This window comes from Cucurbita pepo, chromosome 10 (assembly GCF_057944985.1).
Source record: "Cucurbita pepo subsp. pepo isolate OVF chromosome 10, ASM5794498v1, whole genome shotgun sequence".
In the NCBI taxonomy this organism is placed as follows: domain Eukaryota; kingdom Viridiplantae; phylum Streptophyta; class Magnoliopsida; order Cucurbitales; family Cucurbitaceae; genus Cucurbita; species Cucurbita pepo.
The window spans coordinates 1,694,485-1,717,401 of NC_141807.1; the positions used below are offsets into that span (position 1 = coordinate 1,694,485).

Genomic DNA, 22,917 nt, shown 5'->3' on the forward strand with positions numbered 1-22,917 from the left:
TTAATTTTGAAATATTATAGGAAAAGTAGTTTTTATCGTTCTTTTTAATTCTATTTATTATATATATATTCAATATAACACATGTGAGTAAGAATTCGATCTTAAAATCTAAAAAATGGGCTCAATTTTATAGCAAGGCCCATTAACGTTGTCCATAATCGGAGGCCCAAAAGAAGGGGCGCAGCAGCCCATTTTATAGCAAGGCCCATTAACGTTGTCCATAATTGGAGGCCCAAAAAGACGGGCGCGACTCTTTCACCGGATGAAGCCTATAAATACCACTCCCCATTCTTCTGCAATACACAATTTAGGGTTTCTCCTTCGCTCTTAGCCACCCTGTCTACTTCATTCTTTAGGGTTTTTTCTTTGTTACGATATTTTTTATGTGCAGTTCTTTTTGCGGCGTTTTAATGGCGAATTTCATTGCGCGGCCCTTAAGATCGCCTTCCTCAGTGTGAAATGGAAGCGTTTTGAGTCATAGCCGCGCTACAACGAATACTCTTTTCCGAGAATTTCTTTAGGGTTTTCCTTCTGGATTTCTCGCCATTTCCCACCTGAACTTGTTCTTGAGGCATTTGTTTTCCGCCTTTGGATCTCCTACTACTTGTTACCTGAAACCCTAATTAATTAGCTTTTCTGCTGATTCGTTAGTTCAGTTTCAGGTAATTGGTGTTTCAGATCTGTATGGATGTTGTCTATGTCTCGCTCTAAGGTGGGTTACATTTCGTATTCCTTTATGGTTATATTAGCTCCATGTTCTTGTTTTCACTTTCGGCTCTTAAGAAGTTTTCAACAAAATTGTTATCAATTCATGGCAAGGATGATGATTCAATTAGATGTGTGAAAGGATTAGTCCTTCCTGAACTTAAATTTTTGAGGCATTTTTTATTTGTCTGACTTGCCGGAAATATAACATCCAATTTTTTGTTGCATAATAATTCAACCTAATTTTTAAAATTAGTTCTTTGTTAATTGTGTAAATTCTCTATGTAGATTTTTAGTATTTGAGTAGTAGCAGTTAAACTGCAATCGACTTTCAAACTTCTACACATCTTTTGGATGTTATTGAAGACAAGTCTTCAATCGGTTTTGAAAAATTCTCCCCTGTTATGATTAACGACGTTCACTAGTATCTTTTCTTTGTAACTTTTATTTGTTACTTATTTTTCTTATAGTTGTTTCATTTTCATCTAAAACTATTTGAATTTGAGATGCCAATGATGGTGTTAAATATACTTTGAGATTATTTTCTATGAAAAGAACTTCATCTGAGGCATCAAAGTCCCCCCTCTTCAGTTGTTTCATGTTTTTTTTTTAATTAATCAAAATAGTTATTTACTATAAGTGTGCAAGTGACGATAAGATAGACAGGGACATCAGCACTCCTGTAGGAGGATGATGATTTGTCGTTGGGAATCTCTCTGATGCACTTCAAATTGTTAATTTTTTGTCTTAGTTTTGGCCGATGATGCATTTGGATGCACGTATTACCAGAGTTAAGGATGATGATTCTGCAGATTGTCACTACCTCTGAGGCCGTAATCATAATCATTTGTTTTATCATATTTATGGAGTTTAAATGGTATGTTCTTTGGCCTGATGATTGATGAAAAGAACGGAGATTTGAATGGTGCTTTTGTAGAAGTCTGGTTTTGTGTTGGGCTCCAAATAGCACTCCATGTGACCAATCCAAAGAACTTACCATATGAAGGCTTCAGATTATGAAAATTAGCCCTGTAATTCACATTTTATGTCAATAATCAGTTTCTGTTTAGTTCATTTTTAATTTTGTTGATTAACGTGTTTTATACGATTACATGGTTTTTTTTATAAATATAATTCAATTGCAATTCCTGTTGTATGATTTCGTCCAATATCTACAATAATTAATTATAAATTAATATATCGAATATTGGCTAACATACTATTAAAAATTTATCCAAAAAAAGATTTTTTTTTAAAAGAATTATTGGTTAAAGCATATTTCGAAGAATGATTTTAATATTAATTACACATTGCCATATTGCATTACGTTGGAGGGCTTACTTGATCCTCTTCCCAAAAGCCTTGTGATAAATGGCCATTCCGCCCATGAACGATCCGGTAGTACCCAATTTTTGGAAACGTTCAGTGCTAAAGTCACTGAATGTGTCAGTCGCCAATGTACTATATCTGGGGTGGGGAGCTGTAGGGCAGACGATTTCAAAGCGGACTCCCATTCATTAGATTTGATTTTATTAATTACTTTTTTTTTTTTTACAATCAATCTTTGTCTTCAATTAGACTTCCAATGACCCAATTGTAAAAGCATTACTCTTCTAATTGAGCTTATCCCCGAATTAAGTGGGAACTGGTCGAAGGAGAGAATTGAGCTAATATTCATTATTGCTCTCTCCAACCATACTCCACATATTTATAAAAACCATTTCCTACGTTCTAATAGCAAACACTTTCCATCTCTAAGTTGACTTCTTAAATTTATTTGCTCATTGACCCATTTTTATTCTTTTGTCTTTGCACGTAATTTGCAATCACCCCGGACTTCAAGCATTTATTATTTTCTCTTCCTCCCTATCCCCACACCTCCCCCATTTCTTAGAATCCCCTCAACTTTTCCATATTCACATTTCATTATTGCTTAGCTTATACCTGAACAATTTCCTTGTTGGTTATAGTTCTTCACAGCAACAACAATGTCAGATTATTTGCCTCCTGGGTTTAGGTTTTACCCTACTGAAGAAGAGCTTGTTTCCTTTTATTTGTTCCACAAGCTTCAAGGTGGAGCCCAGGATTTGATTCGAGCCGTTGATCGAACCATACCTCTTTTGAATATTTATCTCTTCAATCCTTGGGATCTTCCACGTAACTTCTTTCTCTCTCTTCTCTCTTAATTACCTTTCTGTGTTCTTCACATTATCTCTTCTTTTTTCTCTTTTTGATCATCAATTCACACATTTTATGTTTGGATTTAGGGTTTAGGGTTTAGGGTTTATGAACAATATTTGATAGGTTATATAGGGTTTTTTGTATAGGGTTTCTGTTAGATTGATCCACAAGTTCGGTTTTTCAAAAAGACCCATCTTTCAATACGATCACGAAATATTAAGTTGATGAATTTAGATCTAAAATAGTAAATTAGTCATTAGGGTTATTGACAAATACTTTGTTTTTGTTAGATCGATCATTTCTTGATTCAAAAGCTTAAGCTAGTCGTATCAAGGTTATAACAAGTTTGATTTTTTTTTTATTAAAAAACCCATTTTCAAAACGATCACAAAATATTTATGAATTAATAATAAATCAATAGGGGTATGACAAATACTCAATATTGGGTTTTGTTAGATCGCTAGATTCAAAAGCTTAAGCTAGTCGAATCAAGGTTATAACAAGTTCGATTTTTTTTAAAAAAAAAAAACTAATTTACACAAAATATTTATGAATTTAGATCTAAAATAGTAAATCAGTCATTAGGGTTATGACAAATATTCAATACTAGGTTTTGTTAGTTAGTTCGTTACTAAATTCAAAAGCTTAAGCTAGTCCCGTTAGAGTTATGACAAGTTCCGTTTTTTATAAAAACCCCATCTTCAAAACGATAAAAAAATCTTAATCTTTTTAAATCGAGGTCGAAATATTAAGTTGATTCACGAGACTCGAGTGTAAACATTGTTTGTAGAGTTTGCTGGGGAGGTGTGCAAGAGAGATGAAGAGCAATGGTTTTTCTTCATACCAAGGCAAGAAAGTGAAGCAAGAGGAGGAAGGCCAAAGAGAGTGACAGCCAATGGGTATTGGAAGGCCACTGGGTCTCCAACTTATGTGTACTCTTCAAACACCCATAGAAGCATTGGTGTTAAAAGGTCTATGGTTTTCTACAATGGAAGAGCTCCCAAAGGAACCAAAACTCAATGGAAAATGAACGAATATAAGCTCATCGGTCACCCTAAGGTCTAAATCCCCTCCCCATTCCGTTTAACGTTTCTATCTTTATACCAACACTCTCGAGATTACGATACTAACTTTTTGCATGCATGCATGCAGTTGAGCTTATGTCGAATTTACAAGATATCAAAGTCATTGAGAGCGTTTGATAGACGCCCGCAACCGCCGCCATTGGAGGCTCCGAGTCCGCCCGAGCAATGTCTAGGAACTCAGCATAACGCTGACAATCAGTTCGCCGACGACCAGAAGTTACCGAATCCGCCATTAACGGCAGAAAGAGCAAGCTCGCTGGAGTCTTTTTCATCTGGAGATGGGCATGGAGAAGCAGCCACCACAAACTACAACATGCAGCTGAAGATGGAAGTTGACAATTATGAGCTTGTGTGGGATTGGAGCAATTTGAACTGGCTCTAGTTTTATATACTTAAAAAACTAATTATCATAAACTCGTTTATACACGTTATTAACTTGAGCATAATTTAATATGGTCGTTAAATTATGTTTTATTTATTTAAAAGGTGGTACGGATCTTCGATCTATCAATGTATTAATATTTATAAGAATGAAAAATTGTCTTTTTTATTGCCCAATTTCTTTTAATGTATATATAATAAAAAATAAATTTCCTTATTTTTTGCTTTTTAAGAAGATTTTTAAAATTTTGACAAGTTGAGCACGAAAAAAAAAAAACGCTATCATAAACTTTTTATATCGCTCTATTATAATCATGACTCTCCATATATCGTCGAAAAAAAATAAACAGAAAACAATTTTTTTTTTGTTGAATGTTTTTTTAAGTAAACATTTAAAATTTGGAAAACGATCATTAATAACATAATTTTAACATTGACAACAAACTATATATATATATATAATTGAAATTTATTAAATACAAATTTTTAAAAAAACTTTATTATAAGAATGAATTAAAAAAAACATATATTTAGTGTAAAGAATAAAAATATTTGATAACATTATAGTTTTTTATAACCTATATTATGATTTATGTGATTTGTAGTGTATTATTATTATATTATGGTGTATAAGATTTGTTAACATATAATTAACGATAATAATTATTTTGTACATATTTCAATTTGGTTTATAAATTTTATAAATATTTTATTTTGGCCCCTCATCTTTCAGTAATATTTTAGTTTTTAGTGTTTAAATTTTTTATAAATTAAAACACATATTTCTATATATAATTACAAAAATAAATAACATTTGTATCAAATAGTTTATTGAAAAAATCATAATACTAAAATGATGGAATGAAATAATATTTAAAAATATGTAATTAAATGTTTGGACATTTAAAAAATAAAATGAAAAATAGCGTATGATAATATTAGAAAAAATAGTAAAAAGTCAATTTGGTCGTGGGGTATAATACACGTAAATATATGATATTATTGGGATTTTCCACGCAAACCCAAATGAAATGAGTAGAAGTTTTGGTTGTTTCACACCTTTTTTTTTTTTTTTTTTTTTTTTAAAGTAATTTTGTTTTTCTTTTTAACTCAATTATTGGTCTCGTTTTTTTTTTGTTCAATTCTTTGTTTTTATTAATAATTAGAAATGACATTTAACAATTATTTGACCCATAAACAAAGAATGAAGCGAGAGAACTCTAAAAAAGTTTTGTTTATTGTCTTCTTTCACTTCTGGTTAATCCTTAGAGTCGGGTCTATTCTTGTTTGTTCTTGCCTCCCCTGATCGAGTTGGAGTTCAACTTTCACTAAAGAATCAACGAATTTTTTTAAAAGATTTCAAAGTGCACATGCGAAAAATGCTTTGAATTGAAGTTAGGAATGTTGTTTGAGACTAGTTAAGAATTCGAAAAATAAAAAAGAAAGAATCTATGACGATTTTGAAAAAAAAAGTTCCATTCGAGAACATTAAAAACCGTGTATACAAACAATTTAAATATTTACGAAGCCACGATCCTAAATGAAAAAAAATTGAGGCAAAGATCAAAGTAAATATTTCTAAAAAATTAACTTAAAAAGTTTATGAATTCATATATATATATCTAAATTAAAATTTGCCAAATACTGATTTATTTCCATTCACAAGCATTAATAGAACAGAATAAGAACAGAAGAAAAAAAGAGAACTACTATCATACATTAGATTAATTTACATATGAGAAACTTAGAACTCGGTTTCCTTTCCCCCACTGCAAGTTTCTTCTTGTTATCAACTGTTCAAAAGAAACGCATTAAAATTTAACACAAGAAATTGTTGTAATCTTCTGGAATTAATATGGGATCACCAATCATCTTCAAGGCTAACACGGTGGAAGCACAACACAGTGCAAACAAAAATGAAGAACGAAACGAATTCTATGAACATGGCTCCTGTGTCGATCATCTGAGCATGCCTCAGGATAATAGGAATTGCCAAACTCCCAACGGTTGACGCTCCCGTCAAGAACTTAGCAGCACCTATCCATCTAGAAAGTCGGCAACGACACGAACACCAGCCAGAAAGAAGGATAAAAGTTAGAACACGAAGGGAAGGACGAGGCACTCGAGTGTTGGTATTGTTACGTTTTCAATCTTTGTAAGCACAATGATGTGGACTTCTAAATGAAGCGATACAATTAATCGATGGGAGTGTATGCAAGGGGTGACACCACGAGATATAACGAATACTGTCGATATACTTGCATCACGATATCATTAATAAGAACATCGTGTTTCTCAAAAACCAGGACACAAGCATATCTCCATAAGGTTAGTTCATTTAATTGAAGAGAACCTATTTTCAATATGAATGCTTAAGAGATACTCACCCTCCACCGTCTCGGCTAATCAGAAACTGCGTCGACCCGCCTCCAAAAAATAAACATGGCATTGGAACGAGCACGTACATCAACGCTGCAGAGAAAACATGCTTAGCAGTCATTAGAAGTTATCGATTGAAAACTAACAAACTTAATGTTCACCTGATAGCAAAGGCCACCAATTGTTGTATAGTGCACAAGCCTGCCAGGATGATAACAAAATCAGGTGAAAAATAGTCGTTCAAAATTCTAACAATCATACTGAGAGATAAAAGGGAATCCTCCTGATAGAGAACCATTACAAGTGTACTATAAAACATACCAAAATCTGTAGCAAGATGCTAGAAGAAAACATAAACGCGAGCCCAGCTAACCTGCGCGACCGAGGGACGTTTTCTTAGATTTTTTTCATAAAGTTAGACATCAGAAAACAGAACTATGGTTACAGAGTATTGACAAATTCGACTCACACTACAGAAATGAGGTCCATCCACGTTCCCCGAACAGCACGAGCCACCGCCCAATGAAGATCAAAAACATTAGTTAACGTTAAATGACAGATACATCTAAAGGCGAAAACGAGCAACAAATGGACCAAATGGTTTAAATGAAACTCTAGGGCAGTGGTATATAGTATTGACCAACAACCATGTTAAGAACAATTAACAAATATACTGATATCTCAAAGCTAGAAAATGGAATCACTTTGTACAGCTTCATTGAGAATGGTTTTGACCTGATTTTGCAGGTTATTAGATATACTTATATTTGTTCTCATAGACAGGGAGATAAACTTAATGTAACAGCCCAAGCCTGTCGCTAGCGGATATTGTCCGCTTTGGCCCATTAGGTATCGCCATCAGCCTCACGGTTTTATAACGCGTCTGTTACGGAGAGGTTTCCACATACATATAAGGAATGTTTCGTTCTCCTCTCCAACCAATATGGGATCTCACAATCCACTTCCTTGGGGGCCTGGCGTCCTTGCTGGCACACCGCCCGATATTTGTCTCTCATACCATGTGTAACAGCCCAAACCCACCGCTACCAGATATTGTCTGCTTTGCTTTGGCCCATTACATATCGCCGTCAACCTCATGATTTTAAAACGTGTCTGTTAGGAAAAGGTTTTCCACACCCTTATAAGGAATGCTTCGTTGCCTTAAGCCCGTTACGTATCACCGTCAGCCTCACGACTTTAAAACACATCTATTAGGGAGAGGTTTCCACACTCTTATAAGGAATATTTTGGAATATTTTGTTCCCCTCTCAAACCGATTGGGATCACACACTCAAATTCAATATCATGGGATCACTTTCAATCCTATTCAGGAAGGGTTTTTGCATTTTCTTGCTCCATACATTCTGTAACTACCATACAGAGAATAAAGTACTTAAGAACATCGACGAAAATTCAACAACAGTTTATGAACAATGAAAAATCCCCTCAGACTAGCCGTTCCTGTGTCATGCATGATTCTCCCCATGTCCACAACTTCATTCAAATACGAGATAGAAGATACAATCCCCAACAATTTCCCAATAAATTCAAATCGACACTGCTCCCTTAAATCCCTCGTTCCATAATAGCTGCGAACAAATAAATTCTTAGTCGACGAAAATCCATCGTTCGGAAACCTGGTATAAGACTAAGTTTACGCATAAATTCTAAAGCGCTCATCCTTAAGCCGGCAAAAATTCAGTTCAGTAACTGGCTTATCATCGCAAGAAATCAAATTAATATGGAAAATTTGCAAACTGTACCTTCTAATGTCATCGCCATTACAATCAGCTAGAAGTTCCGGCAGCAGCGATGCGCGATGATTCTTGCCCTCAATCGCGACGAAGAAGGCAAGAATTGAGGTCCGGCCTAAGAGGGATTCTTCTTCTTCTTCTTTCTTTTGGCTACCTTTGGTGCATATGTAGGCTTATTAACAGAATCTGGTTCAGCTAAAAATTGGAACTATGAGCTTCGTATCCCATTTGGAAAAGGGCATTTTTATTTATTTATTATTATATTTTAATTATTTAAAAATACATCATTAATATTAATTACAAACTTACGTTTATTCTTAATCTTCATAATAATCTTATAACAGAGTTGTAATCCTATTTTTCGAGTTGGTTGGGTTGGCTCGATAAAAAATAAATCGACATGTGAACGGACTCCCGCTCCGCTTTATTAAAAGCAAGGACCACTATAGGAGGTCAAACCAAGGACCTATGCTAGTCGGGGCTCGTCCCCAGTCAATATTGGATCAAACAATAGGGAGTCGTATCACTGACCTCCTTTTTTATTGATTCAATACAATTAGGGGAAAAGATCCTACGGGATTTTTTGGATTTTTTTAAATCGGGTAAAACAAAATAATATTGGATTTTAAAAAAAATAATTTATTTATTATAAAAAGGAAGGCAACGGGATCATTATTTCATAACACATATAAAGCAAGTAGAAATTGGCGTGAATCGCAAATTTTTCGGAGGCAAAGGCGTATCCAATTCCCTAATTTCTCTAATCTGTTGGATTGGTTGTTATTAAGGAAAAAGTTACTAAATTTCCCATTAACCGACGGATTTTGGGCATAATCGAATCATCGTACGCCTTCACGGAGAGAGAGAGAGTAGCAGAGCAGCTGAGCAGACGACTCGCTACTTCTCGGCTGACGCCACCGCCATTTTCATCACCAACCATCTCTCTCTCTCTCTTCCGGTCACCGGCGCTGGGTTTTCCTTCCTCCTCTCTACCACTTCTCCTTTTTCCGATTCTATCAGTGGGCTTGACGGAGGGGGGGTTTTAAGCAGCTTCCGCTATCAGTGGGTTAGTTTGTCAGTTCTTGGTATTTGCTGTCAATGTTCTTTGTTTACTGGTTTACATGATATAGAACTCGGAGGGGGAGGATTGAACATTTTGTGTAAGCTCGAACTCTTTATTGACGCCTTGTTCTTGATTATTTAGTGATCGTCTTTTTTTTTTTTTTTTTTTGGTGTTTTATTTGTCTTTATTGTTTTGCTGTTTGTTTGATTAGTTATTGGGTTTAAGGATTTCGGATTTCTATCCGTTGTGTAATGAATTTTGTTGCTGGGTACTGGGGATTGTGTAGCTGGTTTTTATCTAATATTTCTTCATGATTGGAATCGAATTAAATAGGGTTCGAGGAGCATTTTCTGAGACAGGTTAGGCTGAAGAAGCTTCTTCTGACTTGGTGCAGTGGGTTTTGTTTTAGAGCCATTCTAGGGCCTGTTGCTAAGTTGGTTTTGGAGGTATCAATGGTGGAGTTTTTTACCAGTGGTGATTGTTGATTCTGTAATCTGAGGTTGCTGTTCTGCATAAATGGAGTGGACAGAACAAGGCGATAGCAGTGGAAGGGAGATAATCCCTGTGAGAGAAAATGGTTTCTTGCAAGGATCACAGTCTTCTTCCAACACTAGTTTACCTCTGGTGAGTATCGATTCAGCAGAGAAGAAGGTCGAAAGCAAGGATAATCTCTTCCTTGCCAACATTCTTCGATCAAGAAACAAATTTGCAGATGCGCTTGTCCTCTACGAGAAAGTATTAGAGAAAGATAATGAAAATTTGGAAGCTCATATTGGCAAAGGAATATGCCTACAGATGCAGAACATGATCAAGCCTGCGTTTGAAAGTTTTGCAGAAGCCATCAGGTTGGATCCACAGAATGTACGCGCTTTCACCCATCGTGGTATTCTATACAAGGAAGAAGGTCGTCTTATGGAGGCTGTTGAGGTATGCTATGAAACTTCACCTGTAAGATAAACAAACTTAACATCCCATGTAAGAGATAAAGAATGTAGTTCATTTGAAACCTATTACTGCTGTACCTGAGTTCCCTTAAGTCGGTTCTTACTTGCTAATCTATAATTGACGGGTCAATTCCTTCATTCTTGGCTTCATATTAGAAATCTACCACATTCTTGCGTACTTAGAAAATTCTTTTGTAGTAATTGATATTGTCATGGACAGATCTGGAGCCTGAATGACTTCTTGGTGTGTTCTTTTAGAGATTAAAGAATTCCACTTGCATGTAAAAATTGCAAGTGATTCAAACGAAGAAGGGAGTTACCTACAGGATGAGATACAATCCTATCCATTCTCACACACTATGAGCTAACAAATGACTAAGGCAATTTGATAGCCTATTATCAATTTATTATTTGGGAGACCAATAGAAAAATCCTAGCTTTTTTATCCCCTTCCATGTATACTTTTATCACTTTTAATATTTCTGAAAATTTCCTTTTTCAGAATTCTTATTATTATTAGATTTCATCTCCGACAGATACACTAACGGTTAATGCATAAATTAGTTGTTGTTTTTGTTTGTCTTATTCAATATAGAAAATGAATAAGCCCAAAAGTTGATAAATGTTTAATGGGATATCTCTTATTTTCTGTATATGTTGCATTTTCATTTTAAATGTCTACTAAATTTCATAATTCTTATAGTCTTGACACACTACCTTTCCTCAACCATGCCGTTTTTATGAGTGGTCCTTTATCTGATGAGCAATTCATTCAGCTTAATTTCTCACCTTGGTAATTTCTTAGTTTCTCCAAGTAAGGATTGGTTAGAAGTAGGTCCAAGGGTGAATTTTGGTTTTGAAATCATAATCAAGCTGGGAGGCCTTTTGCATGCTCGCCTATTCTACTCTAAATAAAAGTCCTAGTTTTTTCTGTTGCAGGTCTTTATACTTAATACCTCATCCCAACTTTTTGCTTATGTTGTATGTTAATTATGTTTTTTACTTTGCAAAATTTTATGTTAATTTTGCTGCCTATTCTTGATCAATTTGCTTTGTACAGTCGTATAAAAAGGCTTTGAGAGTAGACCCTTCTTACAGACCAGCTGCTGAATGCCTAGCAGTTGTTTTGACTGACCTTGGGACCAGCTTAAAACTCTCTGGCGACAGTCAAGATGGAATTCAGAAGTACTATGAAGCCCTCAAAATAGATCCACACTACGCTGTAATCTTAAAACTCATCTTATTCTTACTTCAGGCCATCTACCTTTTAAATTATACCATGCATAAACTATGTTCTTATACTTTTACTCCCATGCAACTGCAGCCTGCATATTATAATCTTGGCGTTGTCTATTCTGAGATGATGCAATATGACACAGCCCTTAATTGCTATGAGAAGGCTGCATTTGAGAGACCCATGTATGCGGAAGCATATTGCAACATGGGAGTAATATTTAAAAACCGTGGCGATCTAGAATCAGCTATTGCCTGTTATGAGAGGTAGTCTTACCCTTTCATTTGTTTTATGCTGCCATTGATTTCTATCTGTTGTTTCTCTGCTTAATTTTCTCTCAGATCTTAGGTCTTTGTGTTTATTTAATGCTGGTCATGTATCTAGCTGATTGGTTACCCTGTGGTGCAGGTGCCTAGCCGTTTCACCCAACTTTGAGATTGCAAAGAATAATATGGCAATTGCCTTGACAGATTTAGGAACAAAGGTTCCCGACTCCTTTCAATTTTTTGAAATTTTATTGATTTCCTTAGAGTTTTCTTCTTTTGCTACTTTTATACTGGGTGTCTGTGAATATACATTGTTTGGTGCTCCATTTTAATTCCACGCATCATGTCTGTTTGTTGTTAGTTGGCTGGACTAGAATCTAAAATTGTTGTAAGGTTTTATGTATCGAGGTGTTTTGCCTTTTGCTTCAGAAAGCCTGTTTGAAGGTTCTGATTATACTAAAATACTTGTGAATAGTATTGCATTGAACTTGTTAACGGACAATTCTCTCTAGGATATTGTGAAGAGACTGAAACTTTTCTCCTATGTGTAGAAAGGAGGACGAGGAAACATTCTCATATTGCCAAAGGTGGTAGGCTTACGCATACTAAAGCTATCCTATCTAACCCCCCCCCCCCCCCCCCCCCACCAAATTGCCTTAAGGGTTGGCTTTACTATAGAAATTCTTTACAGAAATTTCTTCTGGAGAGGCTCAATTCAGGTTTACACCTTATTAGATGGGAGAAAACTCTCTTTCCCATGGAGCAAGGGGTCTCGGTCTACACAATAAGAAACGGAGCACTCTTGGCTAATGAATTTGGAGGTATCAGAAAGAGAATAAAGCTATTTGGAGGCAAATTATTGATACTAAATATGGTAAATCTTCTCTCAATAGTAGGCCCAACAATAGATCATAAGCTCTGCAAATGCCGCCTGGAAAAAGATTTTGAAGCACCAAAGCCTTATTCAAGATGGATAGATTGGTTTGCAAAATTAGCAATGGAGCAACCACCTCCCTTTAGCACGAACATTGGCTGTTGGATGTTCCTTTGACATCACTGTTTCCCCTATTATAATTTATCTCCTTGTAGAAAAGTCAGAATCATGGACTGCGCAATTTGACAATTGGAACCTTAGACAAAGGAGGAACTTGAATAAAGCTGACATTGAGGAATGCGCTGGTCTCTCACTTCTGTTGTCAGCCATTTACTTATTTCGCATGAGACCTTTGGCTATGGAACCTGGAAAGGAGATGATCCTTCACTTCGCTATAAAATCCTATTAAAATTATCATCTCACTTTAAATTTGCTAGTATCAAGGACAATCAATTTTTTTTTTTCTCTTTTTTTGGTCTTTTCCCCTCTTCTTTCTTTATATTAGGAGTTAGAACAGGCTCAAGAACTACCATTTTTTTTTAAAGTTATCTATATTATTAAATTTCCTCTTAAGATTTTGTTGAGGGTTCCTGATTATGAAGTTAAATTTGTTTTCAGGTTAAACTGGAGGGGGATATAAGCCAGGGTGTAGCATATTATAAGAGAGCTCTGTATTACAATTGGCATTATGCTGATGCTCTGTACAATCTTGGGGTTGCATATGGTGAAATGCTCAAGTTTGACAAGGTTAGCTCTTGTGGAGGACAAATTCCTTTCTTCTACCTCCCCTTAGTGTTTCTTTTGTACGCAGATATGCATGTTCTCACCATCCATTATCTCTCTCCCTTCCGCTTACTGAACTTCCTAATCTCCTTGGCTCTGCAGGCTATTGTTTCCTATGAGCTAGCTTTTCATTTCAATCCTCATTGTGCGGAGGCATGTAATAATTTAGGAGTTATATATAAGGATCAGGACAACTTGGACAAAGCAGTAGAATGTTATCAAGTAAGCTTACTTCTTTCCCTAGTCATCCACTTGATTTTTTCCTTCTCCTATGTGACTTCTATAACGTTGACATTGTAGATTTTCTATCATTTTTGTGTTTCTATTTACAGCTTGCCTTGTCAATAAAGCCCAACTTTTCTCAGTCCTTGAACAATCTTGGTGTTGTCTACACGGTCCAGGTGTGTGTACTAACTCATGACTGATGGTTGAATTTTAAGTGAACTTTTACTTGGGATGCTGAATTCATAAATTTGCATCTATAATCAGGGGAAAATGGATGCTGCAGCAAGCATGATTGAAAAAGCTATTCTTGCAAATCCAACTTATGCAGAAGCTTACAATAACTTAGGTCCATTCTGAACTTTTTCTCTGGAATGTACAATCTTATCCTTGAATGCGCCCGTGTAAAATGTTCAGCTCTGTCACGTGAATGTGCTGAAAATTTTCGATCTTCATTTATTTTGATTAGGTCTAGTAATTTGTTTTTATTGGGATTGTTCTTTTTCTTATATATCATTGTGTTTTTTTATGTAGGACCTTACTACTTCTCATGGTCATATGATTCATTGCGCACATGCATTGCACATGTTTATGAATTATATTTTTTATACAGCATTTGTAGTTTTTCTTTCATAATAGTTTCTGGAAAGCATCCCAAGTTGTTTCAGCCGAATTTGTAGCCACCTCAACACTTATTCGCTGCCTACCTCATTTTATTGTTTAGTATTAGACCAAACTCTATATAATTAATTAGTATAAAACAATGATGTTTATTCAATTTAAGGGAATCAATGCAGAGCTTGAATGAAAATGGAAAAACTGGTATAAGAAGTTAAGGACATGGTTATAGTATTAAAAAAAATAAAAATAATAAAAAAAATAAAAAAACAGAAAAAGCAAACATGCCTTGATAAATTTTCTTCTCTTGTAGCCCATTGATATTTAGTGTAGATAATTATTTATTTACTTTTTACAAAAATTTAGATGATTTATTTATTTTTGAAAGATGCAGTAGTCCTGAGATAAAACATGATCTATTTACCTTTTTTTCTCTCTTTACATCGTCTCTTGGAGGTCAAAGTCTATTTTTATTTATTTTTTCAAAACTGTTTTCGAGTCAAATTATCTATGAACAAGAATAGTTGAGGACCTTTTTTGTGGTATGTAACATTTGTTCTTTGTAGTTTGTCCCCACCCCCCACAAAAAAAAAAGAAATAATAATAATAATAAAAACAAGATTTAAAAAGAAAAATGGCCATTTGATTACTTTTGCAGGAGTTTTGCATAGGGATGCTGGAAACATTTCCATGGCAGTTGATGCTTATGAGCGCTGCCTTAAAATAGACCCTGACTCTCGGAATGCTGGCCAGGTAGCTCTTTATTCATTTTGTAGTGTCAAATGGGTATCTAGTGAGTCTTATGTCCTTGTTCTTTTAAAAAGCCTTTTAGAGTTGTCTCTTGCCTCGTCCATCTTTCAAGGACTTTCTTGTGTTATGGTTACGGAGACCGCAAAGTTTGGTGTTTGGAGTCTCCTGGTGTTTTTCATGCAGTTCTCTCTATATTTATCTAATGACTTCCCCCACATGTCTTTCCTTCCATCTCAATTATCTCACAACCTAGGGCTGGGGATGTGTTTGGTGTTTGTCCTGGTGTTTTTTTCACAATACATAAATGGATTCTTATTGGAAAAAGAATCCAGCCATAAGTTAATGTGGAAAGAAAAAGGATGGATATGGTTCCTTGTACACAACGCAATAAAATTGTCTTCTAATTTCTAAATTTGTACTTTCTTCCTCAGACAAAGATTTCTTGCTCATTAATTTCTTGTTCTCACAGAACCGATTGCTTGCTATGAACTACATTGATGAAGGACACAAACATAAACTCTACGAGGCTCACAGGTTTCAGATGGTTCCTCCACCCTAAAACTCCCTACATTAGCAATCTTGCGTGCATGCTTTAACTTTGTTTTACCATTTTGCTTTTATTTTTATTGCTTCTAATCATCTTAATATTCCTATAATAAAGCAAATCAAAGTTTTTTTTCTTATAAATATATTTTTTTTATGGGAAACACAAATCATTTCATTGATATGATGAAATAAATATAAAGAAGAATTCTATCTGTTTATAATTAAGAAAAATCCTCCATTGAGTGACGAGGGATATTCTTATTAACTCTAAAAATTCAAACTCCACATGTGTGTAGACGCAGTAAGGTGTCGTCTAAGGACAGCTCAATATCAAAAGCCTGACATGAAGGTAAAAGCTAGATTTAGACCCCTGACACTGTACATCGCATTAGATCCTATTAAAAGTCAAAGAAAACCCTGAAAGATGCTCATTCTTAACTCTAGGGCTTCAAACTCCCTAGAAAAGTTATTTCTGTGATGATTAGTGGAGAATCCAATTAGTAAGTGAACTGGAAACTTGTGATTGTGAATTTCGTCATATGTGGATGAATTATCTTAATCAATTAACTGTCATAATAGCCCTAGACCACCTGCAAGCAACTGCGCAGACTGACTCATCCAGAATGAATTGTTCGATTCTGCAAGATAACTAAGTACTTAATATTCTGCAAGATAACTATTCCTCACCACAACTAAGTACTTATTATGCTGCAAGATAAAGGGTACAAAGTTGTTGCTCCTTAAATGCTTCTCATGCTCTCAGGGTCGGACCAAGGGAGGTTGGTTGAGAGGACATTATAAGTTTGCCTTATGAAGTGACCTGTTTGACAGAGATGTCGTTCAGTATTTTGGTTGTTGTTAGTAAAAAGCACTTCCACTGTGGTTGGTTTGAGATTCTTCGAACAGTTCAAACCCACCGTAGCCGGTTGCACTTCTTGTGTCTGTTTGTCTAGTAAAGCATTCTGGGGCATGATTTTAAGGAACAAGCTTGATTACCTTATTTGAAACTGTATGGAGAATTGTTGGGAAGTTCTTCCTTTATGAGAGAACCATAGTTTACCTGCAGATTTTCTTTTCGCTCTGTGATCAGCAATATACACTAGCATATTTTTTTATTTTATTGTTTCTATACTGATAAATATTAAAATATGTTGATGTCAAATGTTTTTTTGTAGCTTTGATGTTAACTTGAGGTCCTATATTTAAGTAGATTTGTTGGTGATTATATAGGGATTGGGGCAGGCGATTTATGAGGCTGTATCCACAATATAAATCATGGGATAACCCTAAAGATCCAGAGCGTCCACTTGTTATTGGCTATGTGTCTCCCGATTATTTTACTCACTCAGTGTCGTATTTCATTGAAGCCCCGCTAGTCCATCATGATTATGCAAATTACAAAGTTGTAGTCTATTCTGCTGTTGTGAAGGTATACAGTTACAGTGTTGCGAGCTTTTTATTCTGTTTGATTATTTATGTTTTGTTTTACTTATCACTTTGCACCATATATAGTTTTGTTATCAAAGCGCTTCCCTTATCATGTTACTAGTACTAAAAGCACCCTTTCTTGAGATTCCAACGACTCTCAAACTTTATCAGTAATATTCCCAAGCTTACCAGTTCACAGATTCTTTCAAATTCTTCTCTTGTAAACGTTGTCATGATTGCCATCCTCTAATGTTTGTACTTTCAAAATTCTCATTAACTCGACTTGAAGTTCAATCTTATAACTTTATTTGCTCTACAACTCCTGAATTACTCTGTTAACTATCTTTCCATTCTTTTTTCCTGGAAGTTTATACCAAAAAAAGAGGTCCATTCCTGCTATTTTTCACTGCTTCAGTTACAATACTGATCGTTTCACATGATTTTACAGGGAGATGCAAAAACTATTAGGTTTAGAGATAAAGTCTTAAAACAAGGTGGGGTTTGGAGGGATATATATGGAATTGATGAAAAAAAGGTTGCAAGCATGGTCAGGGAAGACAAAGTGGATATCTTGGTGGAGCTTACTGGCCATACAGCTAATAACAAGTTGGGGATGATGGCATGTAGACCTGCGCCTCTTCAGGTATGCTGGATTAAATACTTCTCGTTCTTTCGTTGACTTGACAGACTATTGCTTCATTAGCTTGCATCATCTTTGGTTTTTGAACTGACTACCATCTACATTTTGGTGTCCTGCTGTATAAAATAGTTTATGTATTGTTGAATGTATTTTTATGTAATTGGCACTGTGCTCCAGTGTTTTCAAGAGTTTAGCTGATGATACTTGCTTCGATGTTACTGAATTTTCTTTGCAGATGCTTTTGATATTTGCCCTTACATTAATGTCATGTTCATATTAAATGATTTGACAGTTCATATAGTTGATGAAATTAGTTTTCCTTTATTAGCTTAGGGCTTTAGTTTTCCTTCCCCATCCTCGATAGTTTCATTTATTTGATGAAATTAGTTTCTTTTTCCGAAAATGAGAAACACAGAAATGGATCTAGTGATTTTTACCTCAAGTCTCCGCTTTTATTATTGCATATTTCTTACTTACTCTTTAGAATTTTCCAGTTACCAGTTGTTCAGATCTTCTAATGTTTTGTTAACTTTTGATGCACGGTGCTGGGTTTTATTTAGGTAACTTGGATAGGCTACCCAAACACAACTGGCTTGCCCACTATTGATTACCGGATTTCAGATGCACTGGCAGATCCTCCCAATACAAAACAGAAGTAGGTCTCCTGTATATACTAATTTAAGCACAAACCTTGTGGAGTTGGATTTTACATCAATTATGTGCGTTATCATGCGATTATTTATCACAGGCACGTTGAGGAGTTGGTTAGGTTGCCAGAATCCTTCCTTTGTTATACACCTTCTCCTGAAGCTGGTACTGTTTCCAGTGCTCCAGCCCTTTCTAATGGCTTCATTACATTTGGTAGCTTCAATAATCTTGCAAAGGTATAGATTAACAATAATTTATATTTGTCTTCATGCATTTCTTACCCTGTTTTTTTTTTTCTTCCTTTTTTATCCAATTAATCATTCATTTCTTTGAAGGTAACTATAACCATACAATTTCTGCACGGTTAAATTTGTGTTTTAATGATGGCCATTGCCGTTTCTCCTTCCTTTTGCCTCTCATTAGATTACGCCTAAAGTCTTACAAGTTTGGGCAAGGATTCTATGTGCCATACCGAATTCTAGACTCGTGGTGAAGTGTAAACCCTTCGGTTGTGATAGTGTGCGACAAAGATTTCTTTCAACCTTGGAGCAGCTCGGTTTGGAATCGCAACGGGTTGATCTTCTTCCTCTTATTCTACTGAACCATGACCATATGCAGGCCTACTCCTTAATGGATATAAGGTAAAATTTGAGAAGATTTTTTTACCTTATATCAAGTGGTTTGTTTTTTTCTTTTTTTTTTTGGGTTATGTTGTGTTGAGTTGAAAGCAAAAACGAGGACATGATGCAACATGATCACAACAATGTATCATTTGAAAAAAAAAAAAAAAAAAAAAAAAAAAAAAAAAAAAAATCAGACTAGGGACATGTTGTGTACATGTAGTTTCGTTTCTTTTAGATACATCTATATTTTTGCTAACTATTTACTTAATGATATGATATTAAAAATAAAAAACTAAAAATATAAATATCGGTATTAAAAAGCATATGCAACATTCTTATGATTAGAAGGAACTAGAATCCTCCCTTTAAAAAGAAACACGCGCCAAGGCCCTTGGACAAAGAATAACCATTAAACTCTTAACTACAAATCCTTCCCATTTTACAATTTTGTGCTAGGGTTTCTGTTCATGCTTCTGGTTGATGGAAATGTTTTTACTCAGCATACCAGTTATAGTTTGAATGATCTTTTGTTAAACTGGAAGGTCTTTTTGTAACCTTCAGGCCTTTTGGGTGCATTCCCTTTTTCTGTATATCGTTATATCAGGGTCATGTCTATGAAGTATCTTTTCCTACGTGAAAAAAAGAACATAAAATACTAAGCTACACCAAACCATGCATCAAGGCGATAGCTCTTGATTGCTGTAGCTGGCAGTCTAACCTAAAACAAGATAAATTGATACTATAATATTTCATGTCAGTTTTACTGCTGCTATATGTTGCCTAATCAATTGACAAGTCTATGGTAGCTAACCCCTTCAAAAGCTACTTCCAACTAGATCTTGGCATGGCCATTATAACGTCTCATGTTAGTTTGGCTGCTGCTAGATCTTGGCTCTCCAAGCAATTAATTGAATGTACCGAGCGATCTTGACCAACTCATTTTTGAGTCAGACGTTGCTATCTGTAATCATTTTTCCGAAGATTGAATGTACTGCGGATGGCTGCATGGAATAGGAATCTTCGTGCAAACTCTGTTCCTTAATGCACTACCCAATCATTTGTCAATAATACTTCTTCTCTCTTCTTGCTCAATTAAAGGGGACGAACACTTTTAAAACACATCAGTAATGGCTTTTTAGGCTGTTGGTTTAAAGGAATATGCAGGTGTTGACAATTTATATCAACGTTTGGACTAGAGTCTTCCTTCAAAGAATTTCTATAAATTACGCTCAAGTTTAATTAGTACTTACTGTATTTGCTTCTGGTTCTGTAAGAAAGATTGACAAGAGAGGTTGAGATGATTAATGTATGTGGTTACTTGTGCATCTAGGACCTCAGATTTAATGGTACCATTTTTACCTTCTTGTTCTTTTTGAGATTTTTAATAATTCTTATTTGTAATTTGTGTAGTTTGGATACTTTTCCATATGCTGGAACTACAACTACATGTGAATCGTTGTATATGGGAGTTCCATGTGTAACAATGGCTGGATCTGTTCATGCTCACAATGTTGGTGTTAGTCTTCTCAGCAATGTTGGTGAGTAGGTGTACTTTTGTTCTGTTTAAATTTGCATCCTTTCATTCTTGTAGCCTTGTTTGGTAGATTTAACAACCGCCAAACTAAATAGAGAGAGATTCATAAATAAAGTAGATTTTGCATGAATGAAACAAAAGGCCTTGATCCAAACTCCATCCAGAATATCAAATGCACTGTTTTCTACCTTATCAGAGCTCCCATGTTTCTTTTTACCATTTTTCCCTTTTTTCTTCCACCCTTTTCCAATATGAAATAAAGCTTTTCATTTAACATATGAAAATATCTAAATGGGGAAATGTCTTTCCATAGATCCTTCGTTTTCCCTTTGAACCTTTGACTTGAATTTTTTTTACTACTGGTTAGGTGCTGAACTAGGTGAAGGTAGAAGGAAAAGACTGACGATAATGTTCCAAAAATAGTAAGAGTCGATCGATATCGCCCCCATTGTTTTTGTAGACACCAGTAGTACTTAGGTAGAAATTGGAACAATAAATTGGAAATATGTAGAACATCTAGTTGCTTTCTCAAATCTATCTAGATGATCTTAATCTCAATAATTGCGATCTGTCGCCATTAATTAATACTCGACATTGTGCACGTTTCTAAGCAGGTTTAGGACACCTGGTTGCTAAAAATGAGGAGGAATATGTGAAGTTGGCATTGCAGCTAGCATCTGATGTAACTGCACTTTCTAACTTAAGAATGAGTCTTCGGAATCTCATGTCAAAGTCTCCCGTTTGTGATGGGCCAAATTTCATCCTTCATCTGGAGTCCACATATCGTAAAATTTGGCAGAGATACTGTGAAGGAGATGTGCCATCATTGAGGCGCCTAGAAATCCTACAACAGCAAGAAACTACGGAAGAGCTAATTACAGCAACGGAATTGAACATTCCTGCCTCGAAGGAGAGCCCGACATCTATCAAATCCAATGGACATTGTCCTGTTTCCTCGGTCGTCATCGACGATTCCCCCCTTGGAGAAAATGGAGATCTTTCGCATCCGACCAAAAAACCAGGCAAGCTCAATTGAAACATGAATTTGATAGTGTCTATTATGGAGTTCTTTTGAAAACTTTACAGGAGATAGACGAAGCAGTGTTTGTTTTTGCCCGCATCGACAAAGTATTGGTCAAGATTTCCAGCATCTCTTAAGTCGCAACTGATCGATATCTTCGAGTTCGGCCTGGAGAAAAATAAAGGTTTGGAAACTTACTGCTACTGCTAGAGATAGTTGTACTGCATTTTTTCCTACCGAATCATAGAAAATTAGGAGTCATCTGTATATCGTAGAGCTTTTACTTTTCTTCAGCTATCAAATGGCTTGTCTTAGGCAGTGTCTGGTTGGGAGGCGTCTAGAGTGTCTTATTATAACCCCCTTGTGCTGTTATGGGAGATGCCTTTCCCATGGAAGAAAGTTTTATGAGATATTTAGGTGCAAAATTCTTTAGAATTGTAGATATGATTGGCTTTGGTGGTTGGAAACTCTTTTATGGGAATGTTTGCGTCTGAAGTGATTATTTGCAGCGATTAGTAGAATTGCTTGAGCTTGTCCATGATTAGAGCTTACTTTAATAAGCTGATTGGTAATTAACATCGATTTTTTGTTTGTTTGATGACGTTGGAGGTTTAAATTTTCGTATCTTATTTATTGTATTGAATAAAAGAAAAATCTTGCGAAAAGGACACTTTTAGATTATATGAAGAACATTTGTACATATTGAAAGAAAATTTGATAAAGAAAAAGATTTGGTCCTTAAACTTATAGATTTTGTATTTATTTGATTTGGATACTTCGAAAAATGTTTGATAGATTCTTACTTTTTCAATCTTGTTTTGAATAAATCTTTTTATTTTATTGTGTTTGATAGGTTATTAAATACATCTTAATACAATATCAGTAGCTTTTATGGGGTTTAATAATATATAAAATAAATTAATCGAATAATATTATATATATATATATATATTATAATGCAATTAAAATGTTAAATTATCAAAAATATCTTTGAATTATGGGGTTGGTTTCATTTATATCCGTAAACTTTAAAAAAAAAAAAAAAAAAAAAAATCTAACCGTTGAAGCTGGTTTCAAAACAGTCCTAAATTTTTTTTATTCGACAATTATTTTAAAATAAATTTCAAGAACATAAAACTTTTAAAATTTGGGAGGAAAATTGATATCAATTCTATAGTTCTAGAATATTCTTATTGATATTAACTATATGTTCGAGAGTATTATTTATTATTTAAAAA

The 22,917-nt window shown here is 34.9% G+C and overlaps 3 protein-coding genes and 3 non-coding genes across 13 annotated transcripts; 5 read left to right on the forward strand and 1 right to left on the reverse strand.

Moving 5' to 3' along the window:
• Positions 1 to 308: 308 nt before the first annotated feature.
• LOC111804527 (NAC domain-containing protein 90-like) lies at positions 309 to 4,491 on the forward strand. Of its 2 annotated transcripts, XM_087127368.1 has the most exons (4): positions 309 to 712; positions 1,457 to 2,862; positions 3,677 to 3,945; positions 4,039 to 4,491. In XM_087127368.1, exons 2-4 carry the CDS (start codon positions 2,694 to 2,696, stop codon positions 4,351 to 4,353), a joined length of 753 nt encoding a protein of 250 aa, XP_086983494.1. In that variant the 5' UTR covers positions 309 to 712; positions 1,457 to 2,693; the 3' UTR covers positions 4,354 to 4,491. The 2 variants fall into 2 exon arrangements, with proteins under 2 accessions (XP_086983494.1, XP_086983493.1); XM_087127367.1 differs by having other exon boundaries at positions 309 to 2,862.
• On the forward strand, positions 810 to 907 carry LOC111804588 (small nucleolar RNA Z266). The gene has a single exon (XR_002816552.2). It is a non-coding gene; the product is annotated as a small nucleolar RNA Z266 (small nucleolar RNA).
• Positions 1,209 to 1,280, forward strand: LOC111804589 (small nucleolar RNA Z267). The gene has a single exon (XR_002816553.1). It is a non-coding gene; the product is annotated as a small nucleolar RNA Z267 (small nucleolar RNA).
• On the forward strand, positions 1,346 to 1,431 carry LOC111804590 (small nucleolar RNA R44/J54/Z268 family). The gene has a single exon (XR_002816554.1). It is a non-coding gene; the product is annotated as a small nucleolar RNA R44/J54/Z268 family (small nucleolar RNA).
• Positions 4,492 to 6,042: 1,551 nt separating the features above from the next.
• Positions 6,043 to 8,700, reverse strand: LOC111803112 (vacuolar protein sorting-associated protein 55 homolog). 3 transcript variants are annotated; one of them, XM_087127392.1, is made up of 6 exons: positions 8,495 to 8,700; positions 7,201 to 8,320; positions 7,053 to 7,104; positions 6,893 to 6,932; positions 6,740 to 6,824; positions 6,043 to 6,397 (listed from the first exon to the last, which is right to left on the reverse strand). In XM_087127392.1, the coding sequence occupies exons 2-6, from the start codon at positions 7,218 to 7,220 to the stop codon at positions 6,214 to 6,216; spliced, it is 381 nt and encodes a 126-aa protein (XP_086983518.1). In that variant the 5' UTR covers positions 7,221 to 8,320; positions 8,495 to 8,700; the 3' UTR covers positions 6,043 to 6,213. The 3 variants fall into 3 exon arrangements, with proteins under 3 accessions (XP_086983518.1, XP_023543155.1, XP_023543153.2); XM_023687387.2 differs by lacking the exon at positions 7,201 to 8,320; XM_023687385.2 differs by lacking the exon at positions 8,495 to 8,700 and having other exon boundaries at positions 7,201 to 8,488.
• Positions 8,701 to 9,172: 472 nt separating this feature from the next.
• LOC111803489 (putative UDP-N-acetylglucosamine--peptide N-acetylglucosaminyltransferase SPINDLY) lies at positions 9,173 to 22,280 on the forward strand. 5 transcript variants are annotated; one of them, XM_087127606.1, is made up of 18 exons: positions 9,173 to 9,645; positions 9,882 to 10,475; positions 11,553 to 11,714; positions 11,817 to 11,992; positions 12,135 to 12,210; positions 13,485 to 13,613; positions 13,752 to 13,871; positions 13,982 to 14,050; positions 14,139 to 14,220; positions 15,148 to 15,242; positions 15,709 to 15,773; positions 17,016 to 17,214; positions 17,662 to 17,856; positions 18,414 to 18,508; positions 18,602 to 18,737; positions 18,925 to 19,142; positions 20,535 to 20,662; positions 21,270 to 22,280. In XM_087127606.1, the coding sequence occupies exons 2-18, from the start codon at positions 10,065 to 10,067 to the stop codon at positions 21,692 to 21,694; spliced, it is 2,781 nt and encodes a 926-aa protein (XP_086983732.1). In that variant the 5' UTR covers positions 9,173 to 9,645; positions 9,882 to 10,064; the 3' UTR covers positions 21,695 to 22,280. The 5 variants fall into 5 exon arrangements, with proteins under 5 accessions (XP_086983732.1, XP_023543687.1, XP_086983734.1 ...); XM_023687919.2 differs by having other exon boundaries at positions 21,273 to 22,280; XM_087127608.1 differs by having other exon boundaries at positions 9,943 to 10,475.
• Positions 22,281 to 22,917: the final 637 nt, after the last annotated feature.